Here is a 24,966-nt window from a genome sequence, read left to right as displayed (position 1 = left end):
CTCGCCTTGGTCTTCCAAAGTGCTGAGATTACAGCATGAGCCAGCATGCCTGGGGCATTTTTTTTTTTTCTCCCCGGAAACAGTCTCGCTCTGTCACCCAGGCTGGAGTACAGTGGCACAATCTTGGCTCACTGCAACCTCTGCCTCTGCCTCCTGGGTTCAAGCGGTTCTCCTGCCTCAGCCTCCCGAGTAGCTGGGGTTACAGGCATGCACCTCCACGCCTGGCTAATTTTTGTATTTTTAGTAGAGATGGGGTTTCACCACGTTGGCCAGGCTGGTCTTGAACACCTGACCTCAGGTGATCCACTTGCCTCAGCCTCCCAAAGTGCTAGAATTACAGGTGTGAGCCACCGCAACCAGCCCCATTTTTTTTTTTTTAATGGGACTTTGACTCTGATGAAAGCAACTCATACATCTCACTGGCTTTTTTCTGCCTTGGTAACACTATTATAGTTTCCATTTTAAAGCAATATTTTTTAAGTTGACTTAAAACTTTTTTAACCTTTTTAAAAAACTATTTTTACATTTCGTCCCCTCCCCAATGTAGTGTATGGTACATACCAAATTTACATACATTATACAAACAAAAAAGTTTAGTGCCAAAATTTCAATTCATGATGCAGGTATATTACTTCATTTGAACAAAAGTATTATTTTATGGGTTTGTGGTATTGAACATAAAAACATTTGGGTGCTAAAAATTAATTTAGTATGCCAAGTATATGGAATTAGGTGTCCTGTAATACATCTGAACCTCTGTTCCAAATGCATTTAAATCTTATATATCTGGAATATTACATTTAGTCTGAACTCAGTGGAAGGCATGTGTGTTTTTAACCAAGGAGAGAGGAAGAATGCTTCTTTCTAGGAAGAAGACTGGGAGAGAATGAGATTTGGTAATGACCAAGAGAAATTCTGAGTTGAAGAAGAGGAGAGGAAACACCTACAGCAGGTGAAGAGGGGTTGGAATCTGGAAATTAAATCCTGGAATTTGTGAAGTTATTGTGGCTGTATCCACTTCCTCCTCTGGTGATGGAAGGAGACCTCACCCAGCTAGGTGAGCTTAGTGGACACATGCGTGCCTTGGAAAAGGAAAAGGAAACGATTCAGGTTTCTGGAGCTCAACACAAGGCTTAGATGCAGAAAATACACAGGTAGAGAGCTCATCTAAGGGAACTCTGGCAATAGATAATGAGGTCCTAGCCATGGAGGATACTCTAAAACTGGGGGTTCCAGGAATATCTTGACCCTCCTGGAATTCGACGGGTGTGTGATTTGCTTCTCTAGTGCAATGTTCCTTTTTCCTTTTGCTGCTCCTGTTTTGGTGAAGAAGCAGTCAAAGTAAGGATTTATCTGTAAATTAATAAGAGCCAAAGATTTAAAACATTTTCATATGTTAATATGAAAGTTAAGGAACTTTAAATCTGGACCTTCAGAAATGGAGGTTTGCAGTTGCTAAGGGTTCGGTAGAATTGCTAGAGGGGTGGAGAAGGGACAGAGTGAGAAGGATGATCTAGGGGTAGTGGCTTATATTGTAGTTTTTGAAAAGGGTTTTTAAGTGGTGGGCTGTCATTACCATTTGCAGTAGACTTGAATTTTAAATATAGGACTTTTAATGTCCCACTAGGCTTCTTAATGTAGATTTTTTTGTCTCTTAAGGTGGATTAGCAGTATTTTTATAGAAAACTTAAAATCTCAGAGGCTTTCTTTTGCTTGCTTCTTTTCTCCATTTTTTATTCAGTAAACTAGTTCTTGATTCATGTGGTAAAAATGATATTATACAGTGATACTTTAGCTTTCAAATTAATTTAGAGGAGTTAGTTACACTTTTGGATAAATCTGTATTTTGGTGAAAGCCCTTTTTAAAAATAATTTTCATGTTAGGTCTACTCAAAGAATTGTTGTTCTTTCCTCTACAACTGTCAATATTGTTGCAAAACCAGATTAGTAATCATGCACTGGCACCTGCAGTAACACAAAAATTACATAAGATTTCCATTGTTGATTTGCTTCACCAATTTATTATCCTAAAGTTGAATAATGTTTATTTCTGTATAATTTTATATATGGATATGTGGAGTGATAGAGCACTGAGTACCTGTATGTTTTAATTTTCTAAAATTGCTCTTACTTTGTAAAAACAGTTGAAAATATTTCTAATCTCAACTTAAGAATAGTTTAAACTATAGTATTTCTTCTGGAAATAAAGGCCAAAGAGCCTGCATTCTAATTTTGTTCATTGCCATTTTGTGTCTATGTGATGTAGACTTATTAGAGATGATTTAGTTACCTCTAGGCTATCGTAATGGGTTTTCACTGGTTGTTAAGAAATGCTCCTTGAAGAATTTAACTGAATTTTCCAAATAAACTGGTTGATTTATATTTATTGAGAGAAGAGTTCCGGTGTACCCACTCACATCATCAATTATAGTCTGTCATAAAGTACAGTTTGCCCAGTCTTGATTAAAAGGCCTGCAATTCTGTTTTCTGCTGCTGAATACATCCTCTGCTGCCCTCTAATGGCAGCCCATTGGTGGCACCCACTGATGTCCATCTTAACCACCAAGAACTTGCTGTTCTTGGCATCCAGCAACTTATATAGCTGCGGGATCTTGGGTGGCTCTCCCAGTAAAAAGACATCTGATGGGAGCTCCTTTGAAGGAAAAGCATGCACATGTGAATCCTGTGATTTTCCCTCAAAGTGTTGGCATTCAGGTAGTTGTGACAATGTTAGGAGTCTTAGAATAAGTGTTTTACTTTACCGTTTGTTCGTTTTATTGTTCATTTATCCATTAATTCATCATATGTTTTGGAATACCAGAAATGTCTACCACCTAGACTTCTCTCAATCTGTTAGGTTCTTAGTATAGATTTGTTGAGTGAGTGAATGAATACAAAAGTAAATGACTTGGTCTCTGCCCTTGGGGAGACAAAATACAAACTTAAATAAAGCCTTGGTTGCCTTTATTTTTCTCTTTAAATCTCCACAATATTGGGAAAGATAGTTAAACTAGGAAGTGGATACAAATATCCATGAAAACCTAGTCTCCCTGTATTTCTAGTTTTCAGAGTTCATCATCTCTAACTGTAGAAGGGCTTTGTTCTAAGAAGTACTTATTTTGTACCTGGAAATGATACTACTATTTTTTGGTGCTTCTTGCTTTTGGTTGAAGGTAACACACAATCATGGTTGCATTTTCCTTTATATTTACCAGTCTCTAAGGCACTTAATTTGTCATAAACTCTGGCTTTCTGTGTCTTTTATATTTAATGAACTATGACTTAAAATAGGTGCTGCTTTAAATGACCATATAAATATGATAAGTGCAGTGGTGTGTATTTTTTTTTTTTTGTTACGAATGTTGTGAATTCTTTAATTCTTTCATTTCTTAGCCTGCTTTACAAGACAAGTTTTGTTTTTGTTTTTGTTTTTAAGGTATTTTCCTTTCTACTCTTCATTGTTTCATATTAGGTAAATGTCTGTTATTGTCTTCATTCTTTGAGAGTATAATCCACTCATATATATTTAGGTCAGATATCCCTTTGTAGAAGAATGTGGACTAGTATGTTTATGTAATTTTTAAAATTTATTTTTAATTATTTTTTAAATTATACTTTAAGTTCTAGGGTACATGTGCACGATGTGCAGGTTTATTACATAGGTGTACATGTGTCATATTGGTTTGCTGCACCCATCAACTCATCATTTACATTAGGTATTTCTCCTAATGCTATCCCTCCCCCAGCCCCCCAACCTCTCAACAGGCCCCAGTGTGAGATGTTCCCCGCCCTGTGTCCAAGTGTTCTCATTGTTCAGTTCCCACCTATTAGTGAGAACATGTGGTGTTTGGTTTTCTGTCCTTGTGATAGTTTCCTGAGAATGATGGTTTCCAGCTTCATCCATGTCCCATCAAAGGGCATGAACTTTTCCTTTTTTATGGCTGCATAGTATTCCATGGTGTATATGTGCCACAATTTCTTAATCCAGTCTATCATTGATGGACATTTGGGTAGGTTCCAAGTCTTTGCTATTGTGAGTAGTGCCGCAGTAAACATATGTGTGTATGTGCCTTTATGGTAGCATGATTTATAATCCTTTTGGTATATAACTAGGATATAAGGGGATCACTGGGTCAAATGGTATTTCTAGTTCTAGATCCTTGAGGAATCGCCACACTGTCTTCCACAATGGTTGAACTAATTTACACTCCCACCCACAGTGTAAAAGCGCTCTTATTTCTACACGTCCTCTCCGACATGTTGTTTCCTGATTTTTAATGATTGCCATTCTAACTGGCGTAAGATGGTATCTCATTGTGGTTTTGATTTGCATTTCTCTGATGGTCAATGATGATGAGCATTTTTTCATGTGTCTGTGGCTACATAAATGTCTTCTTTTGAGAAGTGTCTGTTTATATCCTTTGCCCACTTTTTGATAGGGTTGTTTTTTTCTTGTAAATTTGTGTAAGTTCTTTGTAGATTCTGGATATTTGCCCTTTGTCAGATGAGTAGATTGCAAAAATCTTCTCCCATTCTGTAGGTTACCTGTTCACTCTGATGGTAGTTTCTTTTGCCGTGCAGAAGCTCTTCAGTTTAATTAGATCCCATTTGTGAGTTTTGGCTTTTGTTGTCATTGCTTTTGGTGTTTTAGTCATGAAGTTCTTGTCCATGCCTATGTCCTGAATGGTATTGCCTCAGTTTTCTACTAGGGTTTTTATGGTTTTAGGTCTAACATTTAAGTCTTTAATCCATCTTGAATTAATTTTTGTATAAGGTTTAAAGAAGTGTTCCAGTTTCAGCTTTCTACATATGGCTAGCCAGTCTTCCCAGCACCATTTATTAAATAGGGAATCCTTTCCCCATTTCTTGTTTTTGTCAAGTTTGTCAAAGATCAGATGGTTGTAGATGTGTGGTGTTATTTCTGAGGCCTCTGTTCTGTTGATTGGTCTGTATGTCTGTTTTGGTATCAGTACCATGCTGTTTTAGTTACTGTAGCCTTGTAGTATAGTTTGAAGTCATATGTGATGTCTACAGCCTTGTTCTTTTTGTGTATGATTGTCTTGGCAATGCAGGCTCTTTTTTGGTTCCATATGAACTTTAAAGTAGTTTTTTCCAATTCTGTGAAGAAAGTTGGTAGCTTGATGGGGATGGCATTGAATCTATAAATTACCTTGAACAGTATGGCCATTTTCATGATATTGATTCTTCCTATCCATGAGCATGGAATGTTCTTCCATTTGTTTGTGTCCTATTTTATTTGAGCAGTGGTTTGTAGTTCTTGAAGAGATCCTTCACATCCCTTGTAAGTTGGATTCCTAGGTGTTTTATTGTCTTTGAAGCAATTGTGAATGGGAGTTCACTAATGATTTGGCTCTCTTATTGGTGTATAGGAATGCTTGTGGTTTTTACACATTGATTTTTTTATCCTGAGACTTTGCAGAAGTTGCTTATCAGCTTGAGCAGATTTTGAGCTGAGACGATGGGATTTTCTAAATATACAATCATGTCATCTGCAAACAGGGGCAATTTGACTTCCTCTTTTCCTAATTGAATACCCTTTATTTCTTTCTCCTGCCTGATTGCCCTGGCCAGAACTTGCAACACTGCATTTAATAGGAGAGGAGAGAGAGGGCATTCTTGTCTTGTGCTGATTTTCAAAGGGAGTTCTTCCAGTTTTTGCCCATTCAGTAGGATATTGGCTGTGTGTTTGTCATATATAGCTCTTATTATTTTGAGATACATTCCATCAATACCTAGTTTATTGAGAATTTTTAGCATGAAAGGCTGTTGAATTTTATCGAAGGCCTTTTCTGCATCTGTTGATATAATCATGTGGTTTTTGTTGTTGGTACTGTTTATGTGATGGATTACATTTATTGATTGGCATATGATGAACCAGCCTTGCATCCCAGGAATGAAACCGACTTCATTGTGGTGGATTAGGTTTTTGATGTGCTGCTGGATTCAGTTTGCCAGTATTTTATTGAGGATTTTTGCATCAATATTCATCAGGGATATTGGTCTAAAATTCTCTTTTTTTGTTGTATCTCTGCCAGGCTTTGGTATCAGGATGATGCCGGCCTCATAAAATTGAGTTAGGGAGGATTCCCTGTTTTTCTATTGATTGGACTGGTTTGAGAAGAAATGGTACCAGCTCCTCTTTGTACCTCTGGTAGAATTCGGCTGTGAATCAGTCTGGTCCTGGACTTTTTTTTGGTTATTAATTATTACCTCAATTTCAGAGCCTGTTATTGGTCTATTCAGAGATTCAACTTCTTCCTGGTTCAATCTTGGGAGGGTGTGTGTGTCCAGGAATTTATCCATTTATTCTAGATTTTCTAGTTTATTTGCATAGAGGTGTTTATAGTATTCTCTGATGGTAGTTTGTGTTTCTGTGAGATCAGTGGTGATATCCCCCTTATCATTTTTTATTGCATCTATTTGATTCTTCTCTCTTTTCTTTGTTAGTCTTGCTAGCAGTCTATCAGTTTTGTTGATCTTTTCAAAACCCCAGCTGCTGGATTCATTGATTTTTTTTGAAGGTTTTTTTGTATCTCTATCTCCTTCAGTTCTGCTCTGATCTTAGTTATTTCTTTTCTTCTGCTAGATTTTGAATTTGTTTGTGGTTGCTTCTCTAGTTCTTTTAATTGTGATGTTAGGGTGTTGATATTAGGTCTTTCCTGCTTTCTCTTGTGGGCATTTAGTGCTATACATTGCCCTCTACACACTGCTTTAAGTGTGTCGAAGAGATTCTGGTACCTTGTGTCTTTGTTCTCATTGGTTTTAAAGAATATCTTTATTTCTACCTTCATTTCCTTATTTACCCAGTAGTCATTCAGGAGCCCATTGTTCAGTTTCCATATAGCTGTACGGTTTTGAGTGAGTTTCTTAATTCTGAATTCTAATTTGTTTGCACTTTGGTCTGAGAGACAGTTTGTTGTGATTTCTGTTCTTTTACATTAGCTCAGGAGTGCTTTATTTCCAATTATGTGGTCAATTTTAGAATAAGTGCGATATGGTGCTGAGAAGAATGTATATCCTGTTGATTTGGGGTGGAGAGTTCTGTAGATGTCTATTAGGCCTGCTTGGTGCAGAGCTGAATTCAAGTCCTGGATATCCTTGTTAACCTTCTGACTCGATCTGTCTAGTATTGACAGTGGGGTGTTAAATTCTCCCAGTATTATTGTGTAGGATTCTAAGTCTTCTTGTAGGTGTCTAAGGAGACTTACTTTATGCATCTGGGTGCTCCTGTATTGGGTGCATATATATTTAGGATAGTTAGCTCTTCTTGTTGAAGAAGAGCTTTACCATTCCTTTACCATTATGTAATGGCCTTCTTTGTCTCTTTTGATCTTTGTTGGTTTAAAGTCTATTTTATCAGAGACTAGGATCGCAACCCCTGCTTTTTTTTGCTTTCCATTTGCTTGGTAGATCTTCCTCCATCCAATTATTTTGAGCCTGTGTATGCCTCTACACTTGAGATGGGTCTCCTGAATATAGCACACTGTTGGGTCTTGACTCTTTATCCAATTGGCAAGTCTGTGTCTTTTAGTTGGAGCATTTAGCCCATTTACATTTAAGGTTAATATTGTTATGTGTGAATTTGATCCTGTCATTATGATGTTAGCTGGTTATTTTGCCTGTTAATTGATGCAGTTTCTTTGTAGTGTCGACGGTCTTTACACATTGGCATGTTTTTGCAATGGCTGGTACCAGTTGTTCCTTTCCATGTTTAGTGCTTCCTTCAGGAGCTCTTGTAAGGCAGGCCTGGTGGTGACAAAATCTCTCAGCATTTGCTTATCTGTAAAGGATTTTATTCTTCCTTCACTTTTGAAGCTTAGTTTGGCTGGATATGAAATTCTGGGTTGAAAATTCTTTTCTTTAAGAATGCTGAATATTGTCCCCCACTCTCTTCTGGCTTGTAGGGTTTCTGCCGAGAGATCTCACCCTTTGTGGGCAACCCAACTTTTCTTTCTGGTTGCCCTTAACATTTTTTCCTTCATTTCAACCTTGGTGAGTCTAACAATTATATGTCTTGGGGTTGTTCTTGTCGAGGAGTATCTTTGTGGTGTTCTCTGTATTTCCTGAATTTGAATGTTGGCCTACCTTGCTAGGTTGGGGAAGTTCTCTTGGATAATATGCTGAAGAGTGTTTTCCAGCTTGGTTCCATATTCCCCCTCACTTTCAGGTACACCAATGAAACGTAGGTTTGGTCTTTTCACGTAGTCCCATATTTCTTGGAGTCTTTGTTCATTTGTTTTTACTCTTTTTTCCCTGACCTTGTCTTCTCGCTTTAATTTCATTAATTTGGTCTTCAGTCACTGATACCCTTTCTTCCACTTGATCGAATCGGCTATTGAAGCTTGTGTGTGCACCTCGAAGTTCTCGTGCCATGTTTTTCAGCTCCATCAGGTCATGTAAGGTCTTCTCTACACTGTTTATTCTAGTTAGCCATTTGTCTAACATTTTTTCAAGAATTTTAGCTTCCTTGCAATGGGTTAGAACGTGCTCCTTTAGCTCGGAGAAGTTTGTTATTACCGACCTTCTAAAGCCTACTTCTGTCAACTTGTCAAAATCATTCTCCATCCAGCTTTGTTCAGTTGCTGGCTAGGATCCGCAGTCATTTGTAGGAGAAGAGGTAGTCTGGTTTTTAGAATTTTCAGCTTTTCTGCTCTGGTTTCTCCCCATCTTTGTGGTTTTATCTACTGTTGGTCTTTGATATTGGTGACCTACAGATGGGGTCACCAATCTGTAGATGTCTTTTTTGTTGGTGTAGATGTCCCTTTTGTTGATGTTGATGGTATTCCTTTCTGTTTGTTAGTTTTCCCTCTAACACTCATGTCCCTCAGCTGCAGGTCTGTTGACGTTTGTTGGAGGTCCACTCCACACCCTGTTTGCCTGGGTATCACCAGCAGAGGCTGCAGAACAGCAAATATTGCAGAACAGCAAATATTGCTGCCTGATCCTTCCTCTGGAAGCTTCCTCCCAGAGGAGCACGCTACTGTATGAGGTGTCTTTCGGCTGCTACTGGGAAGTGTCTCCCAGTTAGGTTACACGGGGGTCAGGGACTCACTTGACGAGGCAATCTGTCCATTCTCAGAGCTCAAATGCCATGTTGGGAGAACCACTGTTCCCTTCACAGCTATCAGACAAGGATGTTTAAGTCTGCAGAAGTTGTCTGCTGCCTTTTGTTCAGCTATGCCCTGCCCACAGAGGTGGAGTCTATAGAGGTAGTAGGCCTTGTTGAGCTGCGGTGGGCTCCACCCAGTTTGAGCTTCCTGGCCACTTTGTTTACCTACTTAAGTCTCAGCAATGGTGGACGCCCCTCCACCAACCAGGCTGCCGCCTTGCAGTTTGATCTCAGATCGCTGCACTAGCAGTGAGCAAGGATCCACGGGCGTGGAACTCACTGAGCCAGGCACGGGAGAGAATTTCTTTGTCTGCTGGTTGCTAAGACCTTGGGAAAAGCGCAGTATTTGGGCGGAAGTGTCCTGTTTTACCAGGTATAGTCTGTCATGGCTTCCCTTGGCTAGGAAAGGGAAATCCCCAGACCCGTTGCACTTTCCGGGTGAGGCAGTGCCCCTTCCTGCTTTGACTTGCCCTCTGTGTGCTGCACCCACTGTCCAACCAGTCCCAATGAGATGAACCAGGTACCTCAGTTGGAAATGCAGAAATCACCCATTTTCTGCATCAGTTACACTGGGGACTGCAGACTGTAGCTGTTCCTATTCTGCCATCTTGGAACAGAAGATACTTTAAAATTATTTCAATAGTTTTGGGGGAACAAGTGGTGTTTGGTTATATGAATAAATTCTTTTGTGGTTATTTCTGAGACTTTGGTACATCCATCACTTGATCAATGTGTACTGAAACCAGTGTGTAGTTTTTTATCTCTCATCCCCCTCCCACCCTTCCCCTGAGTCCCCAGAGTCCGTTATATCATTCTTATACCTTCATGTCCTCCTGTCATAGCTCACACTTATAAGGGAGAACATACGATGTTTGGTTTTCCATTCCTGAGTTACATTACTTGGAATAATGGTGTCCATCTGCATCCAGGTTGCTGTAAATGCCATTATGTCATTCCTTTTTATGGCTGAAGAGTAGTATTCCATGGTGTGTGTGTGTGTGTGTGTGTGTGTGTGTGTGTGTGTGTGTGTGAGTGACTGACATTTCTTGCAAATTATCCCAGCACCATTTGTTTAGTGGGGTAGTAGGGTGTCCTTTCTCCATTTTATGTTTTTGTTTGCTTTGTCAAAGTTCAGTTGGCTGTAAGTATTTGGCATATTTTTGGGTTCTCTATTTTGTTCCATTGGTCTGTGTGCCTGTTTTTATACTAGTGCCCTGCTGTTTTGGTAACTGTAGTCTTTTAGTCGGATAATGTGATGCCCCCATATTTATTCTTTTTGCGTAGTCTTACTTTAGCTATGCAGGCTCTTTTTTCTGTTGTTCCGTATGAATTTAAGGATTTTTTTTCTAGTTCTGTGAAGAATGATGATGGTATTTTGATGGGAATTGCATTAAATTTATAGATTGCTTTTGGCAGTATGATCATTTTCACGATATTGATCCTATCCATCAATGAGCATGGGATGTGTTTCCATTTGTTTGTGTTATCTGTGATTTATTTTAGCAGTGTATTGTAGTTTTCCTTGTAGAGATCTTTCACTTCCTTGGTTAGGTATATTCCTTTTTTTTCTTTTTTTATTTTCTTTTTTTTTTCAACTGTTATAAAAGGGGCTGAGTTCTTGATTTGATTCTCAGCTTGGTCGCTGTTGGTGTATAGCAGTGCTACTGATTTTTGTATCCTGAAACTTCACTGAATTCATTGATCAGATCTGGGAACTTTTTGGAAGAGTCTTTATTGTTTTATTGGTATACAATCATATCATCAACAGTGACAAGTTTGTCTTCCTCTTTACCAATTTAGATGCCCTTTATTTCTTTCTCTTGTCTGATTGCTGTGGCTAGGACTTCCAGTATTACGTTGAACAGAAATGGTGAAACTGGACATCCGTATCTTGTTCCAATTCTCAGGGGGAATGCTTTCAAGTTTTCCCCACTCAGTATAGTGTTGGCTGTGGGTTTATCATAGAAGGCTTTTATTACCTTAAGATATGTCCGTTCTGTGCTGATGTTGCTGAGGGTTGTAATCATAAAGTGATGCTGGATTTTGTCAAATGCTTTTTCAGCATCTCTTGAGATGATTATATTATTTTTGTTTTTAATTGTTTTGTTTATGTGGTTATCACATATATTGACTGGTGTATGTTAAACCAACACTGCATCCCTGGTATGAAACCCACTTATTGGGTTCAGTTATTTCATGTTTTGTTGAGGATTTTTGCATCTATGTTCATCGGAGATATTGGTCTGTAGTTCTTTTTTTGTTATGTCCTTTTCTGGTTTTGGTATTAGGGGAATATTGGCCTCATAGAATGATTTAGGGAGGATTCTTTATCTTGGAATAGTTTCAGTAGTATTGATACCAATTCTTCTTTGAATGTTTGATAGAATTCAGTTGTGAATCCATCTAGTCCTGAACTTCTTTCGTTGGAAATGTTTAAATTACTGTTTCAATCTTACTACTTGTTATTGGTCTTTTTAGAGTTTTTCTTTCTTCCTGGTTTAATCTAGGAGGGTTGTAGATTTCCAGGAATTTACCTGTCTCCTCTGGGTTTTCTAGTTTGTGTGCATAAAGGTGTTCATGGTAGCCTTGAATGATCTCGATCTCGGTTATAGTATCTCCCATTTCATTTCTTTTCTTCCTTTTTTTTTTTTCTGAGATGGAGTCTCACTCTGTTGCCCAGGCTGGAGTGCAGTGATGCGATCTCGGCTCACTGCAAGCTCCACCTCCCGAGTTCACGCCTCAGCCTGCCGAGTAGCTGGAACTACAGGCGCCTGCCACCATGCCTGGCTAATTTTTTTTGTATTTTTAGTAGAGACGGGGTTTCACCGTGTTAGCCAGGTTAGTCTCGATCTCCTGACCTCGTGATCCGCCTGCATCGGCCTCCCAGAGTGCTGGGATTACAGGCGTGAGCCACTGCGCCTGGCCAATATCTCCCATTTCATTTCTAATTGAGCTTATTTGGATCTTCTCTCTACTTTTCTTGGTTAATTTCATTAATGGTCTATTGATTTTGTTTATCTCTTCAAAGAACCAGCTTTTTGTTTCATTCATCTTTTTTTGTTGTTGTTTCAATTTCGTTTAGTTCTGCTCTGATCTTTATTTTTTTTCGTCTGCTGGGTTCAGTTTTGGTTTGTTCTTGTTTCTCTAGTTCTTTGAGGTGTGAACTTAGATTGTCAATTTGTGCACTTTCCAACTTTTTGATGTAATAGGCATTTAATACTATGAACTTTCCTCTTAGCACCATTGTTACTGTATCCCAGAGGTGTTGATGGGTTGTGTCACTATTATTGTTCAGTTCAAAGAAATTTTTTCTATCTTGATTTTATTGTTGCCCAAAAGATCATTCAGGAGCAGATTGTTTTAAGGTATTTGTGTAGTTTTGAGCATTCCTTTTTGAATTAATTTCCAATTTTTTTCTACTGTAGTATAAGAGAGAGTACTTGATATAACTTCAATTTGCTTAAATTTATTGAGACTTGTTTTTTGGCTTATCATACGATCTATCTTGGAGAATGTTCCACATGGTGATGAAAAGAATGTATATTCTACAATTGTTGGGTAGAATGTTCTGTAAATGTCTGTTAAGTCCATTTGTTCTGGGGTGTAGTTTAAGTCCATTGTTTCTTTGTTGCCTTTCCATCTTGATGACCTGTCTTGTGCTGTCAGGAGAGTATTGTATTTCCCCAGCATTAGTGTGTTGCCATCTATCTCATTTCTTACATCTAGTAGTAATTGTTTTATAAATTTGGGAGCTCCACCGTTAGGTGCATATATATTTAGGATTGTGATATTTTCCTGTTGAACTAGTCCTTTATCATTATATAATGCCCCCTTTGCCTTTTTAAAGTGCTGATGCTTTAAAGTTTGTTTTGTCTGATAGAAGAATAGCTCCACCCGCTCACTTTTGGTGTTCATTTGCATGGACTGTCTTTTTCAACCTGTTTACCTTAAGTTTATGTGAGTCCCTATGTGTCAGTTGAATCTCTTGAAGACAGCAGATACTTGGTTGGTGAATTCTTACTCATTCTCCATTCTGTATCTTTTAAGTGGACCATTTAGGCCATTTATATTCAATGTTAGTGTTGAGATGTGAGGTATTGTTCTATTCATCATGCTATTTGTTGACTGAATGAATACCTTGGTTTGTTTTCATTGTGTTATTGTTTTACAGGTCCTGTGAGATGTATGCTTTAAGGAGATTCTATTTTGGCGTATTTTGAGGATTTGTTTCAAGATTTAGAGCTCCTTTTAGCAGTTTTTGTAGTGCTTGCTTGGTAGTGGCAAATTCTCTCAACATTTGTTTGTCTAAAAAATACCTTATCTCTCCATTTATGATGCTTACTTTTGCTGGGTACAGAATTATTGGCTGATAATTATTTTAATTAAGGAAGCTAAAGATAGGACCCGAATTCCTTCTGGCTTGCAGGATTTCTGCTGAGAAATCTGCTGTTAATTTGATAGATTTTCCTTTATAAGTTGATATAAGTGATGCTTTTTCTTCACAGCTTTAAGATTCTTTCCTTCATCTTGACTTTAGATATCCTGAAAACTATGTTCCTAGGTGATTATCTTTTTGCAATGAATTTCCTGGGTGTTCTTTGAACTTCTTGTAAGTGCATGTCTAGGTCTCTAGCAAGACCAGGGAGGTTTTTCTCTATTATTCCCTCAAATAAGTTTTCCAAGCTTTTAGATTTTTCTTCTTCTTCAGGAATACCAATTGTTTTTATGTTTGGTTGTTTTAATATAATCCCAAATTCCTTTGAGGCTTGTTCATTTTTAAAAATTCTTTTTTGTCTTTTTTGGATTTCATTAATTTGAAAGCCTTGCCTTTGAGCTCTGAAGTCCTTTCTTCTACTTGTTCAATTCTGTTGGTGGAACTTTCCAGTATATTTTGCATTTCTCTAAGTGTGTCTTTTATTTTTGGATGTTTTGATTGTCTTTTCTTTATGATATCTATTTCTCTGGAGACTTTTTCATTAATATCCTGTATTTTTTTAAAATTTCTTTAAATTGGTTTTCACCTTTCTCTGCTGCCTCCTTGAATAGCTTAATAATCAACCTTCTGAATTCTTTATCTGGCAATTCAGAGATTTCTTGTTGGTTTGGATCTGTTGCTAGAGAGGAGCTAGTGTGATCTTTTGGGGGTGTTATAGAACCTTGTTTTGTAATGTTACCAGAATTACTTTTCTGGTTCATTCTCATTTTGTTAGATGGTTTCAGTGGAAAGATCTGGAACTCAGGGGCTACTGTTCAGATTCTTTTGTCCCACAGGGTGATCCCTTGATATGGTGCTAGGGATGGGGCTTCTTGAGAGCCAGACTACAGTGATTGTTATTGCCCTTCTAAATCTAGCCACCCAGTGGGGTTACCAGGCTCCAGGCTGGTGCTGGGGAGTGTCTGCAAAGAGTCCTGTGATGTCATCTCTTTAGGTCTCCCCTCTGTGGTTACCAGCACCTGCTCTGGTGGAGGTGGCAGGGTTATAAAGTGGACTCTGTGGGAATCCTTGATTTTAGTTTTGTTTGGTGCTGGTTTTCTTGAATGCTGGTTATGCTGGTAGTGAAGTTGTCATGTGGACAGAATCAGGACCTCGGTTTAGCCAGGGTGTTGCAGGTGGTGGAATTAGCTGTTATTTTCTCCTTCTTTGGAGCAGGGTTATTCTGTTGAGTTACTGTAGTGGCTTGATTGGTTGGCCTCCAGGCACTTTCAAGAGAGTACCAACTGCAGTGGTAGAAAGTGGATATAATCTTGCCCCACATTGGCCTGGATGAGTACTTTGGTTTCTCCAATTTGGTTGTGGCCATAGAGCTCGCAAGAGCTTTATCTTTTGTTTTTGGCTACCAGGGCAGATAGATGTAAACCATCGGCAGGGTTAGAGCAGTCTGAGCTCTGACTCCCTTTGGACGGGGGTTTCTGTGGCCACTGTGGGGGATGGTGGGTGGTTCTCAGGCCAATGGAGTTAGGTTCGAGGGGGATTATGGCTGCCTCTGCTACATCATATAGATCACCAGGGAAGTGGGGAAAAGCCAGCTGTGACAGGCCTCACCTAGCTCCCATACAGTCAGCAAGGCCAGTCTCACTCTCACCTTACCCCCACCAACCACACTGAGTTTGTATCCAGACAGCCAGAGAGCCGGGCTGAGGTCTTGCCCTCAGGTACAAGCCTTCACATTGAGAAAACAAGCAGGGCTCTCAGGTCTCTCACCTTCCTGCCTGCCCGCCTGCATGGTCGGATGCGGCTTCTGTGCTTGTATCTGCACTTCCCGTTTGCCCCCTACTCCCTGGATTCTGCTCAGGAAAGTTTGTGCTCAGTTGAAGTTATTACAGATTTCAGCTAGGAGCATCCTTCACCCTGTGGCCCTTCCCCAATTTCACCAGCTGCCTTACTTCCCCTAAGGGACCTCTGTGAGATGAGGTCAGGAATGGCTTCCTTGGGCTTGTGCTGGGATGCTGGGGATCAGGAGTGCCTACAGGGCTCTTCCAGCTGCTGCTTCTGCTTTTATGTTTCACACAACTCCCTAAATCCATTTCAACTCTAGGTAAATTAAATTCTTCTCCCATGATCTGGATTTTTGGGTTCCCCAGTGGGGATGTGTGTTCAGAGGCTGACTTTTCTCCCCTCTCACACTTTGTTGATTCACAGTTTTTCAGCTGTTTTGTGGTGTTGCAGCAGCAAGCCACTTCCTTCAAAGGGTCTGTGAATTCTTCAGTTTTCCTGTTATGTTCGTATGGTCATTCTTGGAACAAAAGTTAACAGTGTGAGTCTCCAGATGCTGTACTGTCTGTCCAAGTGGGAGCTGCACGTTAGTCCTGTCTCCTATTCGCCATTTTCCACCTTTATGTTATTTAACATTTTATTGTGGAGATGGAGGTGGTGTTGGTTGTATTTTGCAAGATTTTCCCTTTGTGTATTTTGTACATTATTTAAATTTTTCTATCAGATATTAAAATAACCAGAAAGAGGAAGTTTTGTTTTTTTTTTTACAACTGTGCTAAACACTTGAAAAACTGGAGCAAATAACTTTTGAAAAATTAAATTTGACCTAGTGATACAGTAATAATGATTTTTTGTTACCCATCTCTTTTGTGACAACAATGAAAGAGATTGATGGAAAGGAGACTGTAGAAGGGAGGAAGATACAGAGTAAATACAGTTGTTTTCATCTCTTGACTGCTTTACTTTTTATCTATCAGGTCATTTGATCTTGGCTTATACACCCACAAAACTGTATTTCTCCTTAGTATTACTTTAAGCTACCTTTGTATCACTTTCAAGATATTCTTAAAATAAAACAATTTTAAAAAGCTGTTTAATTTTTTCAAAACCCAGTATTTTGCCTTGCTGAAGTGTTTGTGTAAAGGAAAGTTTGGATAAAGCACCTATCTCTCAGGAGATAGTGATGAAATGGAAGATTGCTTCTGGATGTCATAGTTTGCCAAAGAAAATCTAGACCAAGAGACTAAAACCATTATCCTTTTCCTTTTTAGAGATGTGGAGAATGCAGTTGTGAAAAGTTAAATTTTAGCATATGATGGCATAAAATCAATAATTTGACTTGGAAAGCTTCAATAATATTAATAGATTTTACTCCATGGGTCACCTGCATCTATCATTTTGTACGCCGTGTCTTAGGGATTCCAGATGTTCCTATTTCTTGGATGCTGTTTAATTAGGTTTGACTATGGCAAGGGTTAAAATCTCAATATATTGTTGGGCATTTTTATTCAAATTAAATGGCAACAGAGTTAAAAAACAAAAAAAGCCTTAAGTGATTGGAGACCGTCTTTTAAACTCTCAATTTTAGTTTTGCTGCTTCTACCAACTTTCTCCACTGATTAAAAGAGGAGCCTATTTTAGCCAACTTAAGCAGAAAAGGGATTTATTTTGTATAATTTACAGAACTGATGAGAAGGATGGAGAAATAAGTTCAAAAAAATAGGAAGGAATTAAAGGCAGCTGAGAATTTGTCTCTGCTCATATACCATGAAGAAAATCTGGTTAGAAAGCCAGTTCTGTTTCTGTGACTGTTGTCTCTGTATCTGCATTTCTCCCTCAAGGTTGAATTTTTTTTTTTTCTGGGGGAGCATCCTATGGACAGCTGAGATCAGTAGTTCTCTTGTTTCTAGCTTTCAGGAGTGCCTGAGGTCAAAACTGTTTTTTATAATTCTTATGTTTTATTTGCCCTGTTCACTGTGTTGACATTTGTGCTGATGGTGTAAAAGCGTTGGTGAGAAAGAGTGCTGGTGCCTTAGCATGAATCAAGGCAGTGGCATATCTGTATGCATGTCAACCTAAAAGGAAGAAGCTGAGGCAAAATTAATATAAGTGAAGAGTTTTTTTTTTTGGCTCAAATTGTCCTGAACATGCACTTTGATTAGTACCAGTTACAAGTAGATTTTTAAAGGCAAAAAAAGTTGTTTGTCAGGAATTCTCATTGGTTCACAGAAATAACATTGGTTAATAATTGGCTCTACAATGTTAAGCTATAAGATAGGATTATCGCAAAAAAGTCGTCAGAAATTCTCATTGGTTCACAGAAAGAACATTGATTAGTGATTGACTCTACATTGTTAAGCTATAGGGTGTGGATTATAATGTCCAGTGGGGTATTATTAGATTTATTTATAGCTACTTATGGTAATAGTAAGCAGTTTCAGAAGATGAACACACAGCGCAAGACATGAAGAAGGGCATGATTGTGGTCTCATTTTAGTGTCTCTCTTGGTCTGATAATTAAAAGGACTTGCATTCCTCAGATAAAAGTTCTTCCTTTTTTCACCTGTACACACACACACACACACACACACACACATATAACTTTTCATTGACAGTATTTCTCATATCAAATGTGAGAATTTTTTCTTCACACCAATCAATTCTCCATCTCTCCAGATACCACCTGGGTGTCCTACAACCCAATTCAGTTCTGGCAGTAAGTGCCTGGAGTTATCAGATCCAGAGTTTAAGGGCTCAGTCCCACAGGACTGTCCTCAGTTTATTTATTTGTTTCTTTTTTATTTTTTATAGACAAGAATCTTGCTATGTTGCCCAGGCTGCACTCAAACTCTAGGGCCCAGGCAATCCTCCCACCACAACCTCCTTAGTAGCTGGGACTACAGGCTCCGGCTGTCTTCACTTTAGGTGCCACAGCTGGGCTGTCCTCACTTTAGATGCCAGGCACAAGTATTGGGTCCCCAGATTACCCACTCTTCTGTCTGACTTGGCTACAAATCAAGGTTCCCATCACCCACAACCCCTTCAGGTTTGATAATTCACTAAGATACCTCACAGACTTCAGTAAGACAATTTACTAATGATTACTGGGTTGTTATAAAGGATACAACTCAGGAACAGCCTATAGAAGAGATGTTTACTGCAAGGTGTCAGGGGAGGAGGCATGGGGACCTTCCATGGCCTGTCTGGGTGTGCTACCCTCTCAGCATCTTGATGTGTTCACCCACCTGGAAGCTCTCTGAACTGTTCCCATCCCCTTTTTTAAAAAAATAGAGTGGGGTTCTTGCCATGTTGCCCACATTGGTCTTGAACTCCTGGATGTCATGGGTGCTACTGCCTGGGGCCAGCTTTGCAGTTTTTAAAGAGATTTACCAAGACAGTTGTAGGTAAAGAAATGCAGATTTATTGGCGAAAGTGTGAAAATATGGTGCAGGGTTGCATTGGGCAGCACAGCAGAGAAAGGGTTGTCTGCCAAGAGGTGGGGGCTGGAGGGAAATTGTATAGAGTCATGCTACAAGGCGGCTATCTGCAGAACAAGGTAGCTGTGCTTGCAGGTTGTTTGTGATTAACCATCTGTCCGAACAGTAGTTCATTGTTTCCCATCTGGGATCACCCCTTTCTCGTTGTTGCTTACTTACCAGGACTCCACATCTGCCCCACCCCCTCTGACAGAACAACAGTGACAAATCTTTGGCAATGGGGTGGAGGTCTCATCTTCCAACTACTTCCTGGCATGCCTAGGGCATGGAGTAGACCCTACCTATGGTTGTTGGTTTGTCAGGAGACCCTGTGGGTCATTGTCCCAGATTGTGGGTCTTAGGATATTGGATTTTTCTGGAGGAAGGTATTCATCAGAGATGGGGAGCATGTCAGATGAAACTGGTGACTAGCTGAATCCAGGGGAGATTCGTAACGGTAGCAGGCATCTCTGGGGAGAGACTGATCCCATACACAGTATCATTTGAAAGTGAAACTGTTGAATTCTAGAAGATAAAATTTTGTTTTTTAAAGCCATTGTCCAAAAAGGGATACACAAACCGTTTGCTTTGTGATTGTTTTTCCTTATTGGAAACCCATTTAGGTAACCTGAAAATTAAACTCAATGAAAAAGTGTTTGCATTTAATTAGACACAGAAAGTGTGTGTTCAGCAGGGGAATACATGACTCTTAGGAACAGCATAAGTTGTTTTTTTTGATTACATGGAAAATTTGGACATACCAAGAAAAGCCAGGGGTCCAGAATTAAGTTATGTTAGAGGAAAACATTGCTTAATTTTTTTGACCTTAAAGTTGAAACGTTAAAATATTATGCTAATGTTTAGCATTAGGACATAACAACAGTTAGAATTGGGAGGAAAACACGACAGGAACTGACAAAAACTGGGGAGTGTTATTATATTAGGCCTTCTTTAGGGGAGAAAAAACTGAAAGCAGCGGGACACAGCAAAAGTTAAACTGAGATAATTCTCAGAAGTTTTTAAAATAAACATTATAAAATGAAAAGTAAAACTTCTTGTAGTTTGTTAAGAACAGATTAATACCTTAAGAAAACCTTGTTTTAACATATGGAGAGGCAATGTTAGAAAGACTATCTTAAATAATTCCCTTTCAGTTATAACCAACTTAATCACATAGAAAATTCCTTTCATAAATTTCCCTTCACAAACCTTCTTATGACTTACACAGTTTATTTTTGACATGCTTGGACTTTACGATTTGTCCTAAGCATTCCTCTTTCTTAAACAACCAGTCATTCTATTTTAGGACAAGAATTTACTATACAAGATTGTTTTTCTCATATAAAGTGTTTTTTTTTTTTTTTTTAAATAACCTTCCTTTCCCAAAATACTTTTTTACCTTTATAACCTTCTTCATGTCTCTCTTATTCCCTGGTTCCTTTTACCTTGTTTTATATGTAACCTTTAAGTAACCTTTGAATTAGACAAAAATTGTTTTCCTTTTGTTGGGAAGTTAAGGTTTGTACTTGATGTTGCTGTGTGATTTCTGTGGAAGAGCAAATGAGGAGGTAGTTTACATGCTGTAGAAGTTATTCCTTCTTAAGAGATTTTTCAATTAGATTTCTTGCTAGGGCTTGTTTGAATAAATGTGGGCTATATTTTAAACCCCTGAAGTAGGACTGTCTAACTTGAAGTTTCTATTTAATCCGTTTTTACACTGCTGTAAAGAAATACCTGATACTGGGTAATTTGTAAACAAAGGAGGTTTAATTGACTCACAGTTTTGCATGACTGGGGAGACCTCAGGAAACTTACAGTCATGGTAGAAGAGGAAGCAGACACCTTCTTCACAGGGTGGCAGGAGAGAGAAGTAAGGAGGGCAGGAAAAATTGCCATTTATGAAACCATTAGATCTCGTGAGAACTCACTATGAGAAGAACAGCATGGTGGAAACACCCCCATGATCTAATCACTTCCCTCACTCTACATGTGGAGATTACAGTTCTCTTCCTCAAAACATGGGGATTACAATTGGAGATGAGATTTGGGTGGGGACACAGAGCCAAACCATATCCAGTGGCCTGTCTTTCTGCATCAACAACACTTACTTGGAGAAGTGTCCTTAGTACAATCTGGAATGGGCTGGAGGATTCTAAAGCAGCCAGCAGTTAAGCCTGTCTCTTGTCCTTGCATTTTTCTTTCTCTTTAGCTCTGTTCCCCTTAATCTGTTCTCAATTATTGAAGAAATTGAAACTATGTCCAGCAATGTTGGGAAAGCAGTTTGTGGTCTCTAATCTAGCTTTTGGACTTCATGTCTAATGTGTAGGGATACCTGGCTGATAAACAGCTATGACATTGAGGCCTTCTGGGCTCTGGGGGTTCATATTAGTATATTTTCTCATAGCCTCAGTCAGCTTGGAATAAAATAGGGCTAGATTTTCATTTGACCCCTCTCTTATTTCCCTTAGTTTGGCATAATTTACAGGTTTTATATGGCCTTTTTAATGCCCTGAATCAGGCAAGTGATCATGTGATTATGACATTTCCTGCTGTGGTCTCCCTCTTGATAACCCCACCTAGGATCAGCGTCAGGCACTGCAGTTCTCCCAGGGCCAGACTCCTGGGGATTTGGGGTATGCACTTCATCTGCCCACCTTTGAGCCAGAGACCATATGTGGGATTTTTCTCATGGGTACAAGTGGTAAAAATAATATACATGTCCTACCAAGTGAGGTAGATAAAGCAGTAGTCCCTTAAATTCCTTCATGAAATGAGGAGGGCCCCTACTGAAAGAGCCAAAGCTTAGTTTTTATTTGGGAAAGATCAGACTTTAGGAAGGGAGCATGGACTCTCATGGTTCCTAGATCCCCATTTGCCATGTCCTGGAGCAGCAGAACTTTTTCTGAGGCCAAAATGAGATCTCATAGGTGACCTCTGACCTAGTATGAGAAGGGGAGAAGAATCCCTGATAAGGCGGAGGAAATCAACATCAAAGGTTGGGATGTTGAGGGGAAGGTGAGAGAGAGGGAGCAGATGGAGTAGGTGTAATTGAACATGAAGGTAGTTTGTTACGGGAAGAAGGTGTGGCCTCAACCCATCCAGCTAGCTGGGAAGAACGGGAGAGAGTAAAAGAAAGGCCATCCAAAATGTCAAAAGAGTCAGTGGGGCCAGAGAATATAGTCAGCACATTCAGCAGGTTTGGTGGAGATTTGGATCCCGAGAGAGTGAGTTACGAAAGCCTGTACATAGGAACTTCAGATCACTTAGAAGAGTTGCAACAGAAAAGGGCAAGCTGTAAAATAGTATTGGGGCAAGGGTCCCACCTTGTGGCCAGGAGGATTCCTGATCTGAAAGTTTATAATGTGGCCATGTTGTATTGCCCAAGAAAATTAAACTTTCTTTTTGAGAGTGTGAGGGTCAGATTTATCCAATATTTTAGGATGCTACCCAGAGATGAGTCTGAAGGAATAGATGGGGTTTGTCCCATGGTGGGACTGGAAAACAAGCTGTTTGGGGCTAATAAAATAATAGTACCTACCTCATAGAAATGTTGTAAAGACTAAGATAATAAAAAGAAATTGTTTAGAACAGTGCATAGTTTATAATAAACACTTAGTCAATGTTAATTATAGTAATTATTATCACCCCTTTATCAAACTTTCAAATCAGGTCTTCAACAAGCTGGTCACAAGACAGGAGATCTAAGACGTGAATCTAAGCTGTCTGGGTTCTTGTATAACTGGATAACAACTCATCAGATCAAGGTATTGATCTGAAAACATGGAGTGCTACTAGTTTTAGATTAAAGATGTACATTGTGAGCTTTTTTCCCCCTACTTCCTATTAGTCTGTTCCCTGGGCTAATGTAGAACAAACTTGAATAAACAAATTGCAAATATTCAAGGGAACTTGAATATATCATCTAGATGGACAGCTTGTTTTCTTTGAAGACAGATGCAAATGGTCGTGTTTTTTAAATTGTATACACAAAAGTTGTAAAATTATATACTAGTTTAAATTAGTCTTGTGTAATTAGCCATTATCTGACCAATGTTACAACTCCATCTTTTTTTTCCTTAACATCTGTTTTTTGTTTGTTTTTTAAAGACTGCTTTTTTTTTTTTTTTTTTTTTTTTTTTTTTCCTTCAGAGCAGTGCTGTTTCTTGAGTTTCCAGCTCTAGCTGGTAGCATAACCTTAGGTGGGATAGGTTCATAGCAGGTATTTGCTGAGTAAGTAATATACTCATGCAAAGAGTCGTATTTTCTGCTGTGCTAGAAACTGTCTTCAAGAGAGTATGCTTTCATTAAATACAATACAATTTCACAGTGCACTCCAAGGAACTGCTCTGTGTTGTGATGGTGGGTGGGTGTGAGATGGGACAGGGGAGGAAGGGATAAAATGTGATTGAGAATACTCTCTCAGACATGAAACTAAGTATAAGAAGATAATAGAATTGAATCTGGTTTTGTTTGTTTTTGTTGTTGTTTTGTTTGAAAGTTCCTATTCTCCTTAATATCAAAATTTGATAGTATACTGGGCTAGCCAACCCTGAATGCCTGCCATGGCAAAACCTCCATTTAAGGGAAACTATCTTGCCCTTAGCCCTTGCTATAAGGGTAATCCCTTTTTGTATTTAGCTATAACCCCTGGTTATGGCTGAGTAGACCCTGGAAAACTGAATCAAAGAATAGTGAATTGTGGCCTGGTACAAAAAGATGAACTGGGCTAACCACAATTTTCCCTGGAAAATTAAAAACTGTAAAATGTAGAGAGATGGAGGCAGTTAACAATGGGGGCAAAAATTGAAACAATGTATTAAAAAATGTAGTGAGATAAACAGGATAAGATGTGGTACCCTGTATTATAGGGGAGCAAAAATATGAGAAATCAGAAAAAGCCATTTAATAGTGAAATGGAAAGAATCAGATATTTGGCATTAAGCTGTGTAATTAATAAGGAACACAAAGGAAGATTGACTGCCTGTTTCATTGATTCATTTGTTTATTCAACAAATCATTTTTTTAGTTACTACTGTGTACCAGGCAGTGTTTTAGCCCAAGAGTATTGCTCTGAGAAAGAATTAAGCCAGTGATTTTCAACCACTTGTGATTTTGCCTACCAGAGGATATTTGGCCATGTCTAGAGATATTTTGGTTGTCAAAACTGGGAAAGGGAGGTGGTATTGGTTTTTAGTGAGTAGAGGCCAGGGATGCTGCAAACTATTCTACAATGCACAGGATAACTCCCTACAAAAAAAGAATCATCTTGCTCAAAATGTCAGTAGTTCTCAGGTTTAGAAACTCTGGGATAAACTATCATTAGGATATATTTCATGGAATAATTGTTATCTTGTAGTTGACATTTAACTTTCTGTGTTTTCAGAATTAAGGAAGTTCACTGGAGTAAAATGGAGGCCTCAGTAATATTACCCATTCTGAAGAAAAAACTAGCCTTCCTTTCAGGTATGTTTTCTTCTTAAAATTTGAAGTGTTTGATATATAAACTATTTAATAGTTTTTTGTTTGATGATTATGACAAATGCATTTTATGTTTATGAAAGTTTTGTTTAAAAGATATTTCTGAGACATCTTTAAATCAGAGTGAAGAGCTAGGAGAGCTAACTCTGTACTGGTTCTTGGCAGGCCAATTTATTTTTCTAATTTCAACTTTTATTTTAGATTCTGGGGGTACATATGCCTGTCTGTTGCATGGGTATATTACATGATACTAAGGTTTGGGGTACAGTTGATTCCCCTCACCCAGGTAGTGACCATAATACCCAGTAGGTAGTTTTCCAGCCCTTTTCCCCTTCTCTCCCTCCCCCGCAGTAGTCTCCAGTGTCTGTTGCTCCCATCTTCAGGTCCATGTGTGCCCCGCATTTCACTCCCTCTTACAAATGAGAATATGCAGTATTTGGTTTTCTGTTTCTGTGTCAATATTCACTTAGGATGATGGCCTCTGGCTGCATCCATATTGCAGCAAAGGGCATGATTTCCCTGTTGTTTTTTACGGCTGCATAGTACTCTATGATGTACATGTACCACGTTTTCTTTATCCATTACACTGTTGATGGGCACCTAAGTTGATTCCGTAGCTCTGCTATTATAAATAGTTCTGCAAGGAACATATGAATGCATGTGTCTTT

The 24,966-nt window shown here is 38.8% G+C and overlaps 1 protein-coding gene across 2 annotated transcripts in view; it reads left to right on the top strand.

Annotated features, from left to right (window-relative positions):
- The window catches only part of SESTD1 (SEC14 and spectrin domain containing 1), a 150,147-nt gene that overhangs the window by 42,697 nt on the left and 82,484 nt on the right, over positions 1 to 24,966 (top strand). The window contains exons 1-2 of one of the 2 annotated variants that reach the window (XM_073019849.1): positions 22,486 to 22,584; positions 24,204 to 24,283. In XM_073019849.1, coding sequence (XP_072875950.1) covers positions 24,229 to 24,283 — 55 coding nt within the window. In that variant the 5' untranslated portion in view covers positions 22,486 to 22,584; positions 24,204 to 24,228. Of the gene's footprint in view, positions 1 to 22,485; positions 22,585 to 24,203; positions 24,284 to 24,966 lie in introns of those variants that run through there. The other variant, XM_007965522.3, reaches the window with a different exon arrangement.

This window comes from Chlorocebus sabaeus, chromosome 10, assembly GCF_047675955.1.
Source record: "Chlorocebus sabaeus isolate Y175 chromosome 10, mChlSab1.0.hap1, whole genome shotgun sequence".
NCBI lineage: Eukaryota > Metazoa > Chordata > Mammalia > Primates > Cercopithecidae > Chlorocebus > Chlorocebus sabaeus.
This window is presented reverse-complemented; position numbering and strand designations above follow the sequence as displayed.